This window comes from Falco cherrug (genome assembly GCF_023634085.1).
Source record: "Falco cherrug isolate bFalChe1 chromosome W unlocalized genomic scaffold, bFalChe1.pri SUPER_W_unloc_1, whole genome shotgun sequence".
Classification (NCBI taxonomy): Eukaryota; Metazoa; Chordata; class Aves; order Falconiformes; family Falconidae; genus Falco; species Falco cherrug.
In genome coordinates, this window is record NW_026599288.1 from 11,688,364 (window position 1) to 11,704,276 (window position 15,913).

Genomic DNA, 15,913 nt, shown 5'->3' on the forward strand with positions numbered 1-15,913 from the left:
CTGCTCCCTATCTTTCTTGGCCTTGCACCTGCCTTCCCAACAGCTGTAGCACATGAACTGCTTTTTGGGCTTCCCTAGATTTATGGGAAAATAAACCACCAGACAAGTCTATACATAAAACCAGCAGAAACCTAATAAAACAAATTATTTATGTACATAATCATAGTGAACTTTGAAGCTGAAGAGTGGGTGTCTGCATATATACATATTTAAACACACACAAATATAGAAGTGTTTGGGGTTTTTTGTTGTTTTCCAACTCAAATCAGAATAAATAGCCAATATACTCTTGCAGAAGGCTTTTGGATGGGGAAGTGCAAGTAGAGTGGACAAAGAAAGTGGCAAAGGAAAAAAAAAGCGAGACTTTATTTCCACGGTACATAAACACACAGAAGTGCCACACCACTTAATGTTCTTACCTTCTGGGTTCCAATTAATCACAAGTTGCAGTGTAAAAACATCAGTGCAGGGATTTAACACACAATTTAAATTTTCAAAATTAATTAACCTTATTTTCCTTAATAGCATCCACACTTTGCACAGCCTAAGTACCTGAAGAAAATGCACTTGCTTTTGAAAGCCACATATTCAGCAAGTGTTTTGTGGCTTTCAAAGTCAAAGTAGTCATCCTGAAATTTCAAACGTTAAAGCTTTCTCCACAGCCACATGTTCCTTTGATGTTTGGATTATTGAAGACAAATTCACTGAACAGTTTGTCTTCCACATAGTCCATTTCAGTTCTTAGAAGTGTCAGCTGTGCTTTCTTCTCAATAAAGATTCTAATCCCTTAAAGACAACAAAGAAAAAAAAAATTACGTACAGCAAAACCGTTCATCATTTACTTTGAAATGTTGTTCCAACCAGTGATAAAAGTGGAAGCCAAATACAAAAATATGTCAATAGAACTCATTTTCCCTAGCCTAAGATATGGCACTTTTTTTCTTCCTTCCCCCCCCCCCCCCCCCCCCAAACTCTAGCTACAAAATTCTAGCAACAGTCTAGTGCTGGTATTTGTGTATATGTGCGCATTTATTTTCATTCAGATTTAAAATCACGATACCCAGAGCAATCAGTTGTAGAACTTGGATGTGGGTCTCAGCTTTGATACTTCCTTTCCCATGCATTATATTCAGTAACCCACTTTCTTCTACTGTTCTTAAAGCCTATGCATTCCTAAAAAAAAAAAAACACCGAAGAACCCTTCTCTCATAAGGAATGTCCTTTGCTCTGCCAACATTATTAGATCTACATGAATTATTAGCAATATTGAATTCTATACCAAGGTAGCTGTGCGAACTTTTGAAGATATCATAACCTTTAAGGTGTAAGAATTAGCAGTTCATCTGCAGAACTAGAAAGATCTCCTTTTTCTAAAGTATGCAAAGTATCTACCAGCCTGGAAAGTTATTGAACTTTAAAACTGCAAGTATGGTATAAAGTGGTTAGTATGAATAGACTGCTTTAGCTGTCCATAAGACTAGGAAATAATAAAAATAAAAGTTTAAAAATAGTGTCAGTAGCAGCGACAAGAACTCATTAAGTTATAGGAGGGTGCTGGAAAGCTGTTTCATCATAGTAGAAGTTGAGATGGAACACTTTAGTAAAACAAGTCAAGTCTGTGGGCATCTAAGCACATTTTCCTTGGTCAACCTGGACAGTAATACACAGGGAAGGCTAAATCTAATGAGAGAGAACCTGAACCCTGAAGCAGAATCACAATTCTGTATTAAGCATCAGCACTTGCTAACTAAAAGCCAGGAGAATTGGGTTGGTACCCAAAGCCACCAGCTCACTGTGCTATATAAAAAGTTAGAGCCTTCAGTGGAAGACTGTCTAGAAGCAATCAAAGTAAAACAGAAGGGACACAGCCACAACTGAAACATCATCTGGCTTCAGAGATTAAGGCCTCTGTTGTGACTGAGGGAAACTGCTGTCATCTCCCTTAAGAACCAAGCCAGGAACTGCCTTCTGAAAAGTGTGTTTTCAGCCCTGTAAAGCCAGAGCAGCTCTGGAGGCAAGAAGAGGCAACTCTAGGATCCAGCTAAATCTGAAGTCAAGAAGCACCTGCAAAATTAGGTGGCAGTCCTGATCTCATCTACTCCATTTCAATTTAGTCATTTGCTGAAGCTCCTTAAAAAGTTATCTTAAAAAAAAGTTACCTAAAAAAATTAAATATTAAGATTTGGTCACAGATATTTTCAAGGCAGCTGGAATTTGAGCTCTGCCAAGCAGCATAGCTTCTGTAAGAAAGTAACTGTGATATCCTACTCTTATTCAAATCTCCTACTTTGCCACCAGCTGAAAAGTAATCTTTCTGGATGCAAACGCAGCACAGTTCAATAACGTATAAAAAAATTTAGCAAATTTTAGAAGAACAGAAGCCAAAACAAACATTATTATGCCTTCCTAAAAATTCATGCTTGACAAAAATATCACCAAGGGAAGGTTCCATAAAAATTGGAAAGATGTATGGAACTTTCAGTACTTTAACAATAGACCTACAACGGGACTACTCAGTGAAATTATCGGGCAGCAAGCTGTAGTGGGTTTGCGTGGCAAGGTTTTGGTAGCAGGAGGGGGGCTACAGGGGTGGCTTCTGCGAGAAGATGCCAGAAGCTTCCCCTAAGTCCCATGGAACCAATGCCAGCCAGCCCCAAGACGGACCTGCCGCTGGCCAAGGCCGAGCCAATCAGAGACAGTGGTAGCACCTCTGTGATAACATATTTAATAAGAGGGGAGAAGAAAAAAAAACCAAACAACGAACAACCCAGCAACTTCAGCTAGAGAGAGGAGTGAGAATATACGAGAGAAACAACTCTGCAGACACCAAGGTCAGTGAAGGAGGAGTGGGAGGAGGTGCTCCAGGCGCCGGAGCAGAGATTCCTCTGCAGCCCATGCAGGTCCACAGTGGAACAGATATCCATCTACAGCCCGTGGAGGACCCCACGCCGAAGCAGATGGATGCCTGAAGGAGGCTGGGACCTGTGGGAAGCCTGCACTGAAGCAGGTTTGCTGGCAGGACTTGTGAACTCGGGGGGAGGGGGGACAGGACACGGGACGGGGACACCCACGCTGGAGCAGTCTGTTCCTGAAGGACTGTACCCTGTGGATGGGACCCACGCTGGAACAGTTCATGAAGAACTGCAGCCCGTGGGAAGGACCCATGTTGGAGAAGTTCCTGGAGGACTGTGCTCCGTGGGAGGGACCCCATGCTGGAGCAGGGGAAGAATGTGAGGAGGAAGGAGTGGCAGAAACAACGTGTGATGAACTGACCCCATTCCCTGTCCCCCTGTGCCACTCGGGAGGAGGGAGTAGAGAAATTGGGAGTGAAGTTGAGGTGGTGGTTTTGATTTTATTTCTCATTATCCTACTCTGATTTGAATGGTAATAAACTAAACCAATTTCCCCAAGTTGAGTCAGTTTTGCTCATGACTGTAATTGCCAAGTGATCTCCCTGTCCTTATCTCGACCCACAAGCTTTACATTATATTTTCTCTCCCCTGTCCAGCTGAGGAGGGGGAGTAATAGAGCAGCTTAGTGGGCACCTGGCAGCCAGCCAGGGTCAACCCAGCACACAATACCAACCTAAGAAAACAGTTTCAAACATAATGCTTAATTAAAATTATAGAATGCATTGTCACAAAATAACGTCAAGATCAAAAGCATAAAGGCATTTAAAAAAAGAAGTCGATTATAAGGCTAGCTATAGAAGATAGTTGGGAAAACTTTGCAAATAAAGCTTTTACTTTGTCAAGTACTTTTAGGTACATTAGTAAGGTATCCGTCTGTCCATGCCTTGTTCTGTATTCTCTCAGATATTTGCTATTGGCTGCCTCCAAAGACAGGAATAAAGGGCTAGGGCATTTATTCTGACCCAGTACAGAGGCTTTTTTGTTGTTATCATAGGGAACTCCAACTTATCCCAACATGGGCATGGAATGAAGGTTGGACCGAGGATATTGCTTGTTTCCTCTACTGTCGCGACGGAGGGAAGACACAGTCACTCAATATGAGTGATCAGCAGACTTCGTTTATTGTCCCTTACAGTCACCTTTTATGCCTTGTTATAATTAGCTCATACATATTACAAAAGTTAAGCTCATTATTGGTTAGTTGCCTAAATACCAAGCCCGCCCCTAGTTTCTCTTCTGTAGTTATCTGTTCCCACCTGCAACATTCTTTACCGACCACCATCTTCCTGTTATTGTGTAACAAAAACAGCCAAGGACAGTGTATTTTTGCTTTACTTCAGATAAGCTGAGTGCGATGTGCATTTTTGTCCAGCCAGCTGGACTATGTCTATGTGACCTTTTTCAGCTAGCCAGTTATCCACACTCTACAAAGCTGCAGATTTAGCTAACTGATTACTTCTACATCCTCACAACAGAAACCAAGGTGACAACTCCTATAACAGAGCACTAGAACCTCTTACAATAACTTGCTACTTTGAAGTCCTAACCTGTCCCTCGGCAAACTTGTAATTAGGTTATTCTTCCCACACACGCATGCAGTTTTTCTTTACTACATCAGAAACTCACCATCTTGAACTACATCTTCATCAGAGTCTCCCTTTGACTTTGTATATTCTAGTGTGTAAGAAAGTCCATTGCATCCTCTTGTACGAACACCTACTTTCACACCTACCTAAAATAAAACATTTATTTTTTTTTAACTTATTCTTGAATACCAAAATAAAAAAGCATGCAGAACAACAAAAAGCTGGCATTTCTTCTCCCTTGCCTCAAGGCCAGTGCTAAGGGGGGGGGGGGGGGAAGTAAACTAGTTTAATCGATTAAAAGGTAACATTTTTTCCTCATATAAAATTGACTACCAAGCAGACATCAGATGTTTGCTACTGTGGACCAAGCCCTAAAGCATGTTGAAAACAAAACAAAACAAAGGATTAAAAAACCTCAACAAAGTAATGAACTGTTGACACTCCTTGGTGTTTGATCTCATAAAAGTCAAACCTCAGACAGATGTTTTTGTGACTTCAAATGGAAATGGATTCAGACGGTAATTCAGGCACTATTTTAAGATTGTTGAGAGTAACATAATTATGAGGTTGTGAGGCCAAGCCAAGGGCAGTTGCTAGATTTTTACATAACTCCTATAATGACCATCAGAAATCTACTACTTCAAAGTTCTGAAAACACTACTTTAAGATCTTCATTATCCACATTACCATTCACACTTAAAACTTAATCCTCTCCTTTTTGCAAGTAAGCTTATTGATTTACCGTGTTAATCAATACTAAAGCCCAACCTAGTCAATATGTTTGTGGATAATGGATAATTTGCAATTATCTAACATGACCCTGTAAATCAAACAGAGCATCTATGCAAGAGCTGAGATAAGGCTGTAGAAGAGGTTGATACAGGCTGTTGAAAATGAACTGGAAAATTATTTGTGCACAAGGATCTTCCAAAAGTATCTATACCCCTTTCCACACACAAATGCTTTCAGTACATAATTTGAGAAGTATAATAATCTATGTAACCAATGTTATGATTAAAAACATATCAAAATGCATCACTTGATGACAAGTGGAATCTCAGACAAACAGCACTTGTTCTTTTCAGACTAAATACCCTCCTCTACAAGAAGGGCTAGAAATAATGGGTTGGAAAACATGAACACCATTTACAACAAGGGGGATGACTGATCTGCTAAGCTATAGGCTTTGGGCTTCTTTAGGATGGTTTAAAACATTAGAATTAAGTGTCTAGCTAGTTGCAGATGTGCAGGAAGCAAATGAAACAATGGGGTTTTATACAAAAGTTGAGGGAAATGGTCTTCTTGAACTAGTACTTGCTGTAAAGAAGAAAGCCTAATGCTTGCTTTTATAATGGTTAGAAAGCAAGACTGTGCACTCTTCCCAAGAAGAGAAGATTACATTCTCAATCAGCTATTTGTTGAAACACCAATTATTTTACAAAAAAAGACATTGTCTGGCAAATTTCCTAAGAATTATACCTTTTCCAAAGGGTATGGATCTAACATTATTATCTATTTCAAAACCAGAAAGCCTTCAAGAAATTAATAACATCTTAGTATCAACAGCTGAAGATCTCTAGCCCTACCAGAAGTCACCACTATGCCATACTAGAATAGTTGATTAAAATATGGCTTAGAAATATTTTTCAAGCTTAAGGTGGCTCCCCCCCCCCCTTCAGTTTTGCCCATCTCAAAAGTAACTGTACAGTGAAAGGTCATTACAGTCCATTATTTTCTGCATTTTACTTTATATAGAAATGAAGCTCAATAGATAAACTTACACAGTCTCATCCAAAACAAGACACCATCATCTCCAAGTTTTTTAAGTGTTTATTTCAAGATGCTAGGTTAAGCCAGAAATGCTTCATAATAACCAGCAGTGCCAATACCTTAGTATAATCTGCAAGATAGCCCTGTTTGCACTTACATGCTCAGGTTTATCTTTAAGAAGGTGTTTTATCTTCTGAGCAGCCGATGGGGTCTGAAAGACAGATAAATGCATATGCTTGACTTTAGTTTAAAAAAAATAAATTAAAATTCAAGTACGTTACACACTTTGTAATACATGCAAGTCACACACTGCAAATAAAAAGTTACTTTTGTAAACTAAGACAACATTTGATTGCACAATTAAGTTTTGTCTCCTATCCGCAGAGTCCACCGACAGCACCAACCATCGGACACTGTCAACTAGCCTTTCTTCTAGTTGAAACCAATGCCTCAAGAAACATACTGCAAAATTACTACAGCTCAATTAAACAGTTCTGTTCTAGTAAAAATGTCGTCATATATGCATTACAGAAAAAAAAAAATCAGCCAGGCACAGAAATGTTTATTCCCTTCTGCTCCCATTAACTTATGGGGGGAACTATGACTTTACAGAAGATAAACTCATAGTTCACATAGATCTATCTAGTTGCTGCAGAAATGCAAGACTACATACACAAAATATACATGAAAAAGCCCCCCTTACATGCTTACAAGTTTCCAAGATATTGAGTAAGGTGAAGCTTGTATTACTAGCAGATTCAAACACACAAAGAAAACTTCTACTAGGTTTACATTAGAATACCTTTTCTAGTTAGTGCTAATAGCTAATGTTCAGTTGCTACAAGATCACTACAATACAGGAATTACCTGCCCTGACTGAACTATAGACATACTTAGTCTGCCCCCATCAACGCAGAGGGCTGCACCTCCCTCTGGAGTAAGCCTTCCCAACTGTACATACGGCCTCTACAATACTGCCACAACTAGTAAATCCGCTTTCTCAATTAACACAGGCAACCTACTTGCCAGTTTCTGTACTGAATTTCCATTCTTCAGAATAAATATACTTCTTAGAGTGACTGTGCACCGGTCTTTCCCCCTTTCCCCACTGCCTGCCAGCAGTTATCAGGCCAGAGACCCGAGACAAACCCGCTTTCCCCAAGCATTGTCTCTACACAGGTGCAGATGAGGAAACACCAGAGTCTTCTCCTCACTGGGAGCACAAATGCCCCCGGCAAGCTCACAAGTGGGAATAAGTCCTTTCCGCTTCCTTGTAGACCCTTCCTAGCGACCAAATCCCAACGCCAGCGCGCAGATGGCAACTACGGCCCTACACAGAGACATCGCTCAGAAGTGCCGGGCGCAGGTTCGCCTGCTGCTGGGCCAGTCGTGCAGCACCGCCAGCCACGTACAGAGGCTCGACAGCACGGCCCACGCCGTCCCACTGCCACTAGCAGCCTAGAGGCCTCAGCGTAGCATTTGTCTCGGGGCGGACAGAGAGTCAGGCTGAGGGAAACCCTTCAACCCTGCCCTGCCCGTGGCACAGTTCTAAGGCCCGCTCTCAGGACAAAGGCACAGATCAGAGAGGCCTGTGACCGGCATCCCATGGGGCAGGGTGGAGCCCGCCACGTCTCCAGCACTGACCAGGGTGAGGGCAGCGCGGGTAGCCTGGATCTTCCTCTTACTCACGGCCCGCACCGTAGCCCTCACGACAGACGAAGCCATGACCATCTCAGCCCCTTCCTCTCCCATCTGCCCTAGGCACAGCCGACATGACGCCACGACGCATAGCACGCTCCCTGCGCCCACCCCCATTGGGCAGCAGCCCATGATCGGCAACCAGCAACAGCCCTGCCTCCTTCCCCGGCTATTGCCGAGAAGGAGCCGTGCCATCAACTGTTATAACCCCGCTGCCAAGTGGTGTGTACGTGCCTTTTTATTTTAAACTCTTGGATGTTGTGCACCCAGGAAAGGAAGAGCGGTGCACGCAGGAGGGCTGTTCGCAGAGATAAGCAGGCGGATGGTGCTGAGACTTCGCCAGGGGAGCAGGAGTAGGAAGCCCTTCCCTTTGGGCCTCCACTGGCAGTCCCGAGGGGAAGGCAGGGGGAGGGGAAAAAATAAAATCTCCCCTTTGATTTTTTTTCAGGAACAGCATCTAGCATCAGATACTAGTTTTTAACCCTATTCCACCCCCACCCCAGGCTCCCACTAAAATCAAATTAGTACATTTATGCTGCTCCAGGGAGCACTGAGGACATAGGAGCACATCTGAAATGCTTGTGCGCCAACACATGCAGTGTGAGAGACAAACAGGATGAACTGGAAGCGTTGGTCAGCTCCCAGAGCTCTGATGTCATTGGTATTAGTGAGACTTGGTGGAATGAGTCCCATGATTGGAGAGCTGGGATGGAGGGCTACAGGCTGTTCAGGAGGGATAGGCAGGGCAGGTGAGGTGGGAGAGTTGCACTGTATGTAAGGGAGAGGCGTGACTGTGCAGCCCTTACAGTTAGGGATGACAATACTTTAAACCTATATTTACCTTTAATCTACGAAGTTGAAACACAAGCAACACTTCTGCATCTCATTACTGGATGTAGTTTGGATAACAAACTCGTTGCATGCTTAGCCAGTTGTAAATAGCTTAATAGTAAATGTGCAGGTATTTTTTTTAATATACAGAATCATGCCACTCCTTTCTAACACCATGACTGAGGCATAGTACTTCCACCGCAAATATAAAAATCAAGATAGCAAATGTTTTTAAAAAGCTACATTTTTTAGAATCATAGAATGGTTTGGGTTGGAAGGGACCTTAAAGATCATCTAGTTTAGGGGTCCTCAAACTTTTTAAACAGGGGGCTGGCGCGTGGATGAAGTGGCAGGAGGTCATCTGCGGCTGCTTGGTTTCCCCCCCCAACCCCCGGGGGGGGGGGGGGGGGGCGGGGGGGGGTCTGTAAATACCAGAGGGCCGGATTGAGGACCCTGGGGGGCCGTATCCAGCCCACGGGCCATAGTTTGAGGACCCCTGATCTAGTTCAAAACCCCCTGCCATGGGCAAGGACACATTCCACTAGATCAGGTTGCTCAAAGCTCCATCTAACCTGGCCTTTTCTTTAGCTACACAAAATATATGCAACTTGTGCACATGTTCTCATCTAAAACACACCAGGGGGTGGGGGGGGGTGGGGGGGGCAGCGCCCTTAAACCTTCTATCAGCCTGAAGCTGGTGTCAGTAATACGTATGCTTATAAACTGGAAGCTTCTGTATGAATGCAACTAATACATCATTTACAGTTTACCATGAAGATATGAAGAGCTTTACCTTCTTTTATGCCCTTAGTATGCTTCCAATCATCACTCTGTGGTGACGCAGGTTGAGGCGGACTGAAAAGAAACACTATGTCTGCGTGGCTGGGTTCAGACAAAACGGCCTTTATTGTTTATACAAATATATACTCTTAGACAGTACATGTGTCAGACTCTGATAGGTTTTTGTGTCCTTCTTCTTGCTTGCTATTTGCTGTTGCTGTAGGTGCCCGTATGCTGCGGTTCTAAGTTCGGGTTCTTCACATCCTGTTTACATACCTGACAATTTGTGGCTGTCTTAAAGGTACACGGCTAAGTCTCTGAAGTCAACTAACTTGTCTGCAGACCCCAACACTGTTCACGCTGTTTCCTTATCTTCTAGAGGTTAGATCACATTCCTTTGTTTCTGTTTCATCCAGGTTTCTTCTCATACTCCCTCAAAGTTATTTTCCTCTTTGCTGTAGGATCACAGCTGCACATAGTCAAAGCAAAGTCATAGCTGTACATTGTCACTGTCAAACAACCCACTGTCTCCATCCTCTATAGTTGCTGACAGTGGAGTTGACCCTAAATAATAAGTCCAGCCGGTCTGGTTTTATGCACTGTAAATGCAAATAAGTTTATGCAATGTCAGTTAAGAAACCATAGCCAAATCTTGCTTCTCCTTGGGGCAGTTTCAGCCACAGAGGTTCACAGCAGCACAGGGTGCTCTCCACTGCTCAGTCAAGGTGTTTTCCTTGAGCCACAAAGCGAAGACATGGAAGTTTGGAACCAATACCTCCAATAGCATACCTATAATAGATAACCATGTCTGAAATAACTGCTTTTATAAATCTCAAAGTCATTGGCCACCCTCTCACCATCCAGGATCACACATGGGACTTACACAGGGCTAACAGGGTGCTGTTCCCTGCCCTATCAACAACTTCCTGCATGTTCTTGTACATGCCACACAGGTCAGTGTTTTTAAGGAATACTACACTTCTGGGTGTCCCACTTGTCATACTCAAGACCTCATTTTCAGGAGAGCTGAGAATCTAATTCTTCCATTCCCTTCAGTCTAATTTAGGGATGTTGGCTTATGCATTTACATAATTCCGCATCTTCTCAAAATTCCCCAAATGCTGTGTATTAGGAACACCACGGTGATCCTCTCTTTTATTCTTGCCTACTCTAAAGTCCACAAGCCCTTATATCACGTGTGCAGAAATACCCAGATGGCTCCCAGAGACATCAGGCCCATGCACAACTATTTCAATACTTCTGGTTTTTAGGCTCCAACCCTTGGTTGCAGGAACAGGGAGATCTGATCTGGCTCTGCAGAGTCAGCTCACACTTAGGGTTTATTAGCTCAGGCTTCAGAAGTCGCATAGATCTGTACAGAGTCTATACAGCTCTAGCGTGGATAAACCAGAGTCCAGATGAATCACCCTTGGGTAACTAGATGGGAATCAGTTGATCAGGAAGGGTTGCTGTTCCCTCATTGTTGAAAGAGCTCCTGCTGTCTGGATTCCCTCACAGACCACTGGGATTGTCCAGGGATCTCAGCTACCACCTCACAGCTCTGAACCATCACATCAGTCCCTCTTTTTTTCCTTCTGCATTCCTTGGTCAGTTATGGCTTTCTGGCATGTGTTTTGGACTGAGGAAGCAGGCTGCTTGTTCTCAGTCACTTCTGGGCCACCTATGCTAACTCTCTTTCCCCACCCTAAAAATCAAATACATTGGGACTGACCTAAACTTGTTATGAAAAAGGTTTTATCTGCCAGGTCAGCTTCTGCTTTTAAATTAAACACTTTGAAACTCCAGTAGTAGATGAGATCCAGGAATGAATCTGACTGAGCCCTTCATCCTGTGAGAGGATGCCCATGCAGAGCCCAAAGGCAGACAGTGAGGTGTCATAGACACAGATCCACGCGCGCTGCTGCTCCCAGAGTAGGGGTAGGGCCACAAAGATTAGCAGTGACCTCACTTCATTGTCTGAACTGAGAGAAGACCAAACAGTAAAACAAAAAGGAAAGTGATAAAAGCTATAGGTAATTATAATTTAAAGCATTTTTTTAAAACTTTTTAAAAACAGGGATTTCAACCTGTCAATTCAGCATCCCTTAAAGGTTCTCTGACAGACTGGGGACATCTCAAGTGCATTAAAACCTGCCCTGGAAGAGAAGTGTCACACACTGTAACAGTGACAAAATGGCACGACATAATGATGTCCAAAGACCTTTGTAGTTTCCCAGGGATGCAACACTACAGTGACACAATGTGGGGTGCTGCAGCTTTGGGACATGCTGCTTTGCCTTGAGTAGGGTGGCAATGCATAGAAGTGCCACAGAACATGCAGGGTGTCACTGGCAGGGTGATGACACCTCAGTGCAGGGGCAACGTGATGTAACCACAAGGCAAGCAGTACCAAGGAGGGGCTGTGCTGAACCCTTATGTCCCACCCAGCCCTGCAGGGTTACAGCTCTGCGGGGCATCCTGGAAGGAAACGAGCTGGGCTATGCATGGTGATGTAAAGTGTGGTAGTGCTGGGAATAGCGATGCCATTTTGGGTGACACTGTGGCACCCACTCAGAGCAGGGGCTGAGGGTGGCAGAGCCAGAGCGGGGCCACAGAGCGACGCTACCTCTATCGCCCCACAGCTCGAGGCACCGCAGTGATGCCATTCGGGGGTGACGTCACCAAGGTGCTATCACACAGGAGTGTGGAGCCGCCCTGCTACTGTAGAAGAATGGCTGCAGAAGCGTGGCCATGGAATCCCTGAGGGTCTGCACAATCCAGGCCTGGAATTAGAATTGTGCTGAAGTTATTGCGCTGAAGTTAACAAGAAAGTGGCCTTGATCTATTCTTGAATCCTAAGACCAAGTAACTTTATTGTAATAACAGGCCGTGGCTGTAACCAGCTGCAGCTGTTAGGGAGGACATGTGCAAGGCCAAGGGACATAGAGAACGGAATGTAGATAGAGGTGTTATCGATTTGTTAATAAGTTAAGATTGATTGACTTTATTGGATTGATTATTTGATTTTATAGAATTATTTTATAGAATAGAAATATAGAAGGATAAAAATATATTTTGAGGAAACTTTACAGCAGTTGCTTTACAGCAGTAATTAAATATATGTATACAAACTTTGGGATCCACAGTCAGTTGCGGATATGGAACTGGACGGGCTGTTTCCCACATATCAACCCTTAGTCTAGTGCAATGCTGAGTGCCTGGTCACCTCCTACTAAACACCTCTATGTCTCAAGCACTCGGTAATTTGCAAATCAGGTAAAAGATGTGTTAGGCTGCAAGGAAAAATTCTCGCTCCAGAAAAGGCATCAGGAAGTAAAAGTTAATGGAGTATCTGCTTTGTTTTGTTGTCACTTCAACAGGTTTTCCTTTTCAAGCAAGAAACACAGAATTCAGTTAAACATGGCTTATTACGTCTGATATTCTGCAAACATGGATTCCTGACCTGTGTTATCGATTTGTTAATAAGTTAAGATTGATTGACTTTATTTGATTGATTATTTTATTTTATAGAATTATTTTATAGAATAGAAATATAGAAGGATAAAAACATATTTTGAGGAAACTTATAATTGCTCAGTAAAAGCTGCTATGAGACCCTCTGTACATCCTGTACCAAGGCCAGAAGAATGGGCTGGAATCATTGTTGAAACTTAGGTAATAATTTAGGGTTTGAAAGGTTTCTTTGTATCTGACCAGTCTTCTGATGTAGAAAGTGTATTGAGATGTCAGAATATGAGATTAATGGAAATTGGGAAGAGTCGACTGGAACAGCTTGTAGTTGCCTGCCAAGAAACCGTGAACTTTAGTAAAAGGTAATTCCGGCAGGGGGAGATCGCGACCACCGACTCACATACCACCTACCCAAATCGTACCCCAGACCCATTTCTAGACCTTTCTAACCTTTACTGCGCAGAATCGGATATAGGAGGAGAGTATGTTAATGATTTACTGGAAATATTATGATTATGCATGAATATTTAATGAATATGAATGAGTATGTTCTATATATGGTGTCTGATTTTGAGACTTGGTGTGCGTTGATCGTGAGAGGACTCGCTCACGCACCCGGCCGTTAATAAAGAAGTGTCTGCTTATCTACATCACATTGGTGTCGATAAGTTCTTCATTCCGAGATTTCGGTAACAGAAGGAGTAACAAACCACAAGGCTAAAACATAGCTAACGCAAATAGCTGCATGGACAGAATGCTTGTTCCAATCATGATAAATAGTGGTGTGTGAGCAGCGCGTGCTTCGGGGCTAATAACTAATTATATGTTTGCTTTGGGAACATGCTTGTGCATTGAGGCTATATAAGAAATGTTTAGAAGCCAATAAAATTGAGCAAGATGCATAACTCATATTGAGTAGTCTCTTGACTCCGGCGGACCCCTCTCCCAACATGCTACGATGTCCGCTTGGGACAAACCCTTACCTGCTGGTGCCTGGTGCCTGTCGCCCACTTTGGCTGACATGGCGGCTTCCGCAGCAGCTCCCCGCCACCAGTCGCTCCTGACAACTTCGCACCCTCCCAGCCAACCACTGTCCGGAAGTTGATAGCGGCAACCACGGGAACGCGCCGGAAGCGGTGTGCGGTTAATTCGGCCGCAGAACGCCGACGGCGCTGGCTTTTCCTTTCCTCCCACTTCCCACCTCCTACCGAAGTGTCCCAGCTCCCCCCGAGGGAGGGAATGGTACGTCCTGGTAGCAGTAGGGCGAGTGCCGCGGGGGACCGAGCATCTGGCCTTTGGTATTATTGCCAGAGGCCTCACCCTCTTCATGAATATGAAAACATAGGGCGGAGCGACCGGGCCCGGAAGTGGCGCGGCTGAGTCACTTCGGCGGCGAGGATGAGGTAGAACTTGTGGTAGGTGGTGTCGTCGTTGTCGTCTTTCGGCGCTTGAGGAGTTTCACTGCGTTTGCTCTTCTTTCTTCCTGCCTTGCCTCCACCATCATGATGGAGGAGATAGACCGGTTCCAGGTGCCTGCCGTTCAAGCCGAGATGCAGCTGCTGGTGAGGGGCGGGTGGGGTTGCGCACGTTCCCGGGAGTCGCCGCCTTGCCAAGGGGCTGAAGGACGGTGGCGGTGCTGTGGGGGGGCCTTCGCGCCGCGATTGTTATGTAACGGCCATCCCGGGGCTGTCCCTACCGGCGGCTTCCGTGTTATCTCGGGGCGCCCGTGGTTCCGGCTTTCTGCTTGGCTCTTCCGTTCTGCTCTTCTCCTTCGGCATCTCCCTGTTGGTAGCAATGGCAGGAGCCGTGCGCGGGGAGGGCGGGGGCAGCGGCAGCCGGACGGTAGTGGCTCTGCTCCTGCCTCGGTTGAAACGTCGCTTCTCCAAACATGTCGGCATCCTGGAGCGCCTTGGCCTGGCTGGCGCATTGGGCGGGTGTTTCCCGCCGCCTTAGGGGGTGGGGAGCGGTGATATGACTGAGGAGTCTGTCCGGGGAAGGACGGGCAGCCAGAACAGCTGGAGGCGCAGAGGACTGGTGGGATTTTAGTTGACTCTTACAATATACGTGAGATCTGGGGGAAGAATTAGGCCGCGTTTGTGCGCAGTCCGGCCTGAGAGGTGCTCCCCAGGGATGGGATGCATGCGCGGGATGGGTGTGAAATGCGTGTCTGGTCTAAGTTGTGGTATAAAGCTGCCGAATGCTTTTTGTGGCTGATTTTATAGCCATTGCTCTTAATGCAAAGCTGCTATTAGATACTCGTGTGGAAAATCCAGGTGTTATGCAAAGAAACATCTCTGCCAAATTACCGTTTTGCTCACATAAAATTCTTAATGTAAAACTACAATCTGTGATGGGTTGTATTTTGGGTTTTTTTCCCCCCATGCCAGGGTATGTGTTTTTCAGGATGTTTTTTTCATTTTGTAGACACAATTATGCTCAGTTAACTTGCTTTGAAGAAGTTGACATGATGATTACACTACCTACCATATGGGGCCCTGGGGAATCTTGCCGCAAAAGGAAGTATACAGGCTTGTGGGACTTTGTGGCTGCATAAATGGGCAGGTAGAGCAGTTCTGGGCTCTTAGTAGCTTCTGAAATGACACTTATGAAGAAAGGCCAACTGACTGGCAGCCATGGGAGATACTAGATCATCACCAGGTAGTTCAAGACTTCTTGTGAGCGTGTAGCTGCTTTGCTTTGATGCTACAGTCTTGCTTGTGTGTGGTGTGCCCCAGCTGCATTCTGCAGAACACTTGAATGTGTTTATCCGTTTATGTTTCTCAGCTGGGGAAAGGTTCCCTTGTGTGTTCCTCTCCATTTACTCCGGTCTGCCTCACTCTCTGCTTGAAGGTGCATTGTTATGTG

The 15,913-nt window shown here is 44.5% G+C and overlaps 1 protein-coding gene and 1 long non-coding RNA gene across 4 annotated transcripts; both read right to left on the reverse strand.

The window, feature by feature from the left end:
* Positions 1 to 339: 339 nt before the first annotated feature.
* Positions 340 to 8,215, reverse strand: LOC129734928 (iron-sulfur cluster assembly 1 homolog, mitochondrial-like). 3 transcript variants are annotated; one of them, XM_055700351.1, is made up of 4 exons: positions 7,967 to 8,215; positions 6,426 to 6,479; positions 4,539 to 4,644; positions 340 to 786 (listed from the first exon to the last, which is right to left on the reverse strand). In XM_055700351.1, exons 1-4 carry the CDS (start codon positions 8,159 to 8,161, stop codon positions 638 to 640), a joined length of 504 nt encoding a protein of 167 aa, XP_055556326.1. In that variant the 5' UTR covers positions 8,162 to 8,215; the 3' UTR covers positions 340 to 637. The 3 variants fall into 3 exon arrangements, with proteins under 3 accessions (XP_055556326.1, XP_055556325.1, XP_055556324.1); XM_055700350.1 differs by having other exon boundaries at positions 7,958 to 8,213; XM_055700349.1 differs by having other exon boundaries at positions 7,913 to 8,195.
* A 1,541-nt stretch (positions 8,216 to 9,756) lies between these two features.
* LOC129734935 (uncharacterized) lies at positions 9,757 to 14,145 on the reverse strand. Its single transcript, XR_008730462.1, has 2 exons — positions 14,032 to 14,145; positions 9,757 to 10,366 (listed from the first exon to the last, which is right to left on the reverse strand). It is a non-coding gene; the product is annotated as an uncharacterized LOC129734935 (long non-coding RNA).
* Between the last annotated feature and the right edge of the window lie 1,768 nt (positions 14,146 to 15,913).

What these genes read in the sequence shown, in the direction of transcription:
- LOC129734928 (XM_055700349.1), bottom strand. Translation starts at nt 8,161, where the DNA reads ATGGCACGGCTCCTTCTCGGCAATAGCCGGGGAAGGAGGCAGGGCTGT. An exon ending in CCCGCGCTGCCCTCACCCTG is followed by an intron (nt 6,480 to 7,912) that starts GTCAGTGCTGGA and finishes TCTGTCTTTCAG; the next exon opens with ACCCCATCGGCTGCTCAGAA. An exon ending in TGAAGATGTAGTTCAAGATG is followed by an intron (nt 787 to 4,538) that starts GTGAGTTTCTGA and finishes GTTGTCTTTAAG; the next exon opens with GGATTAGAATCTTTATTGAG.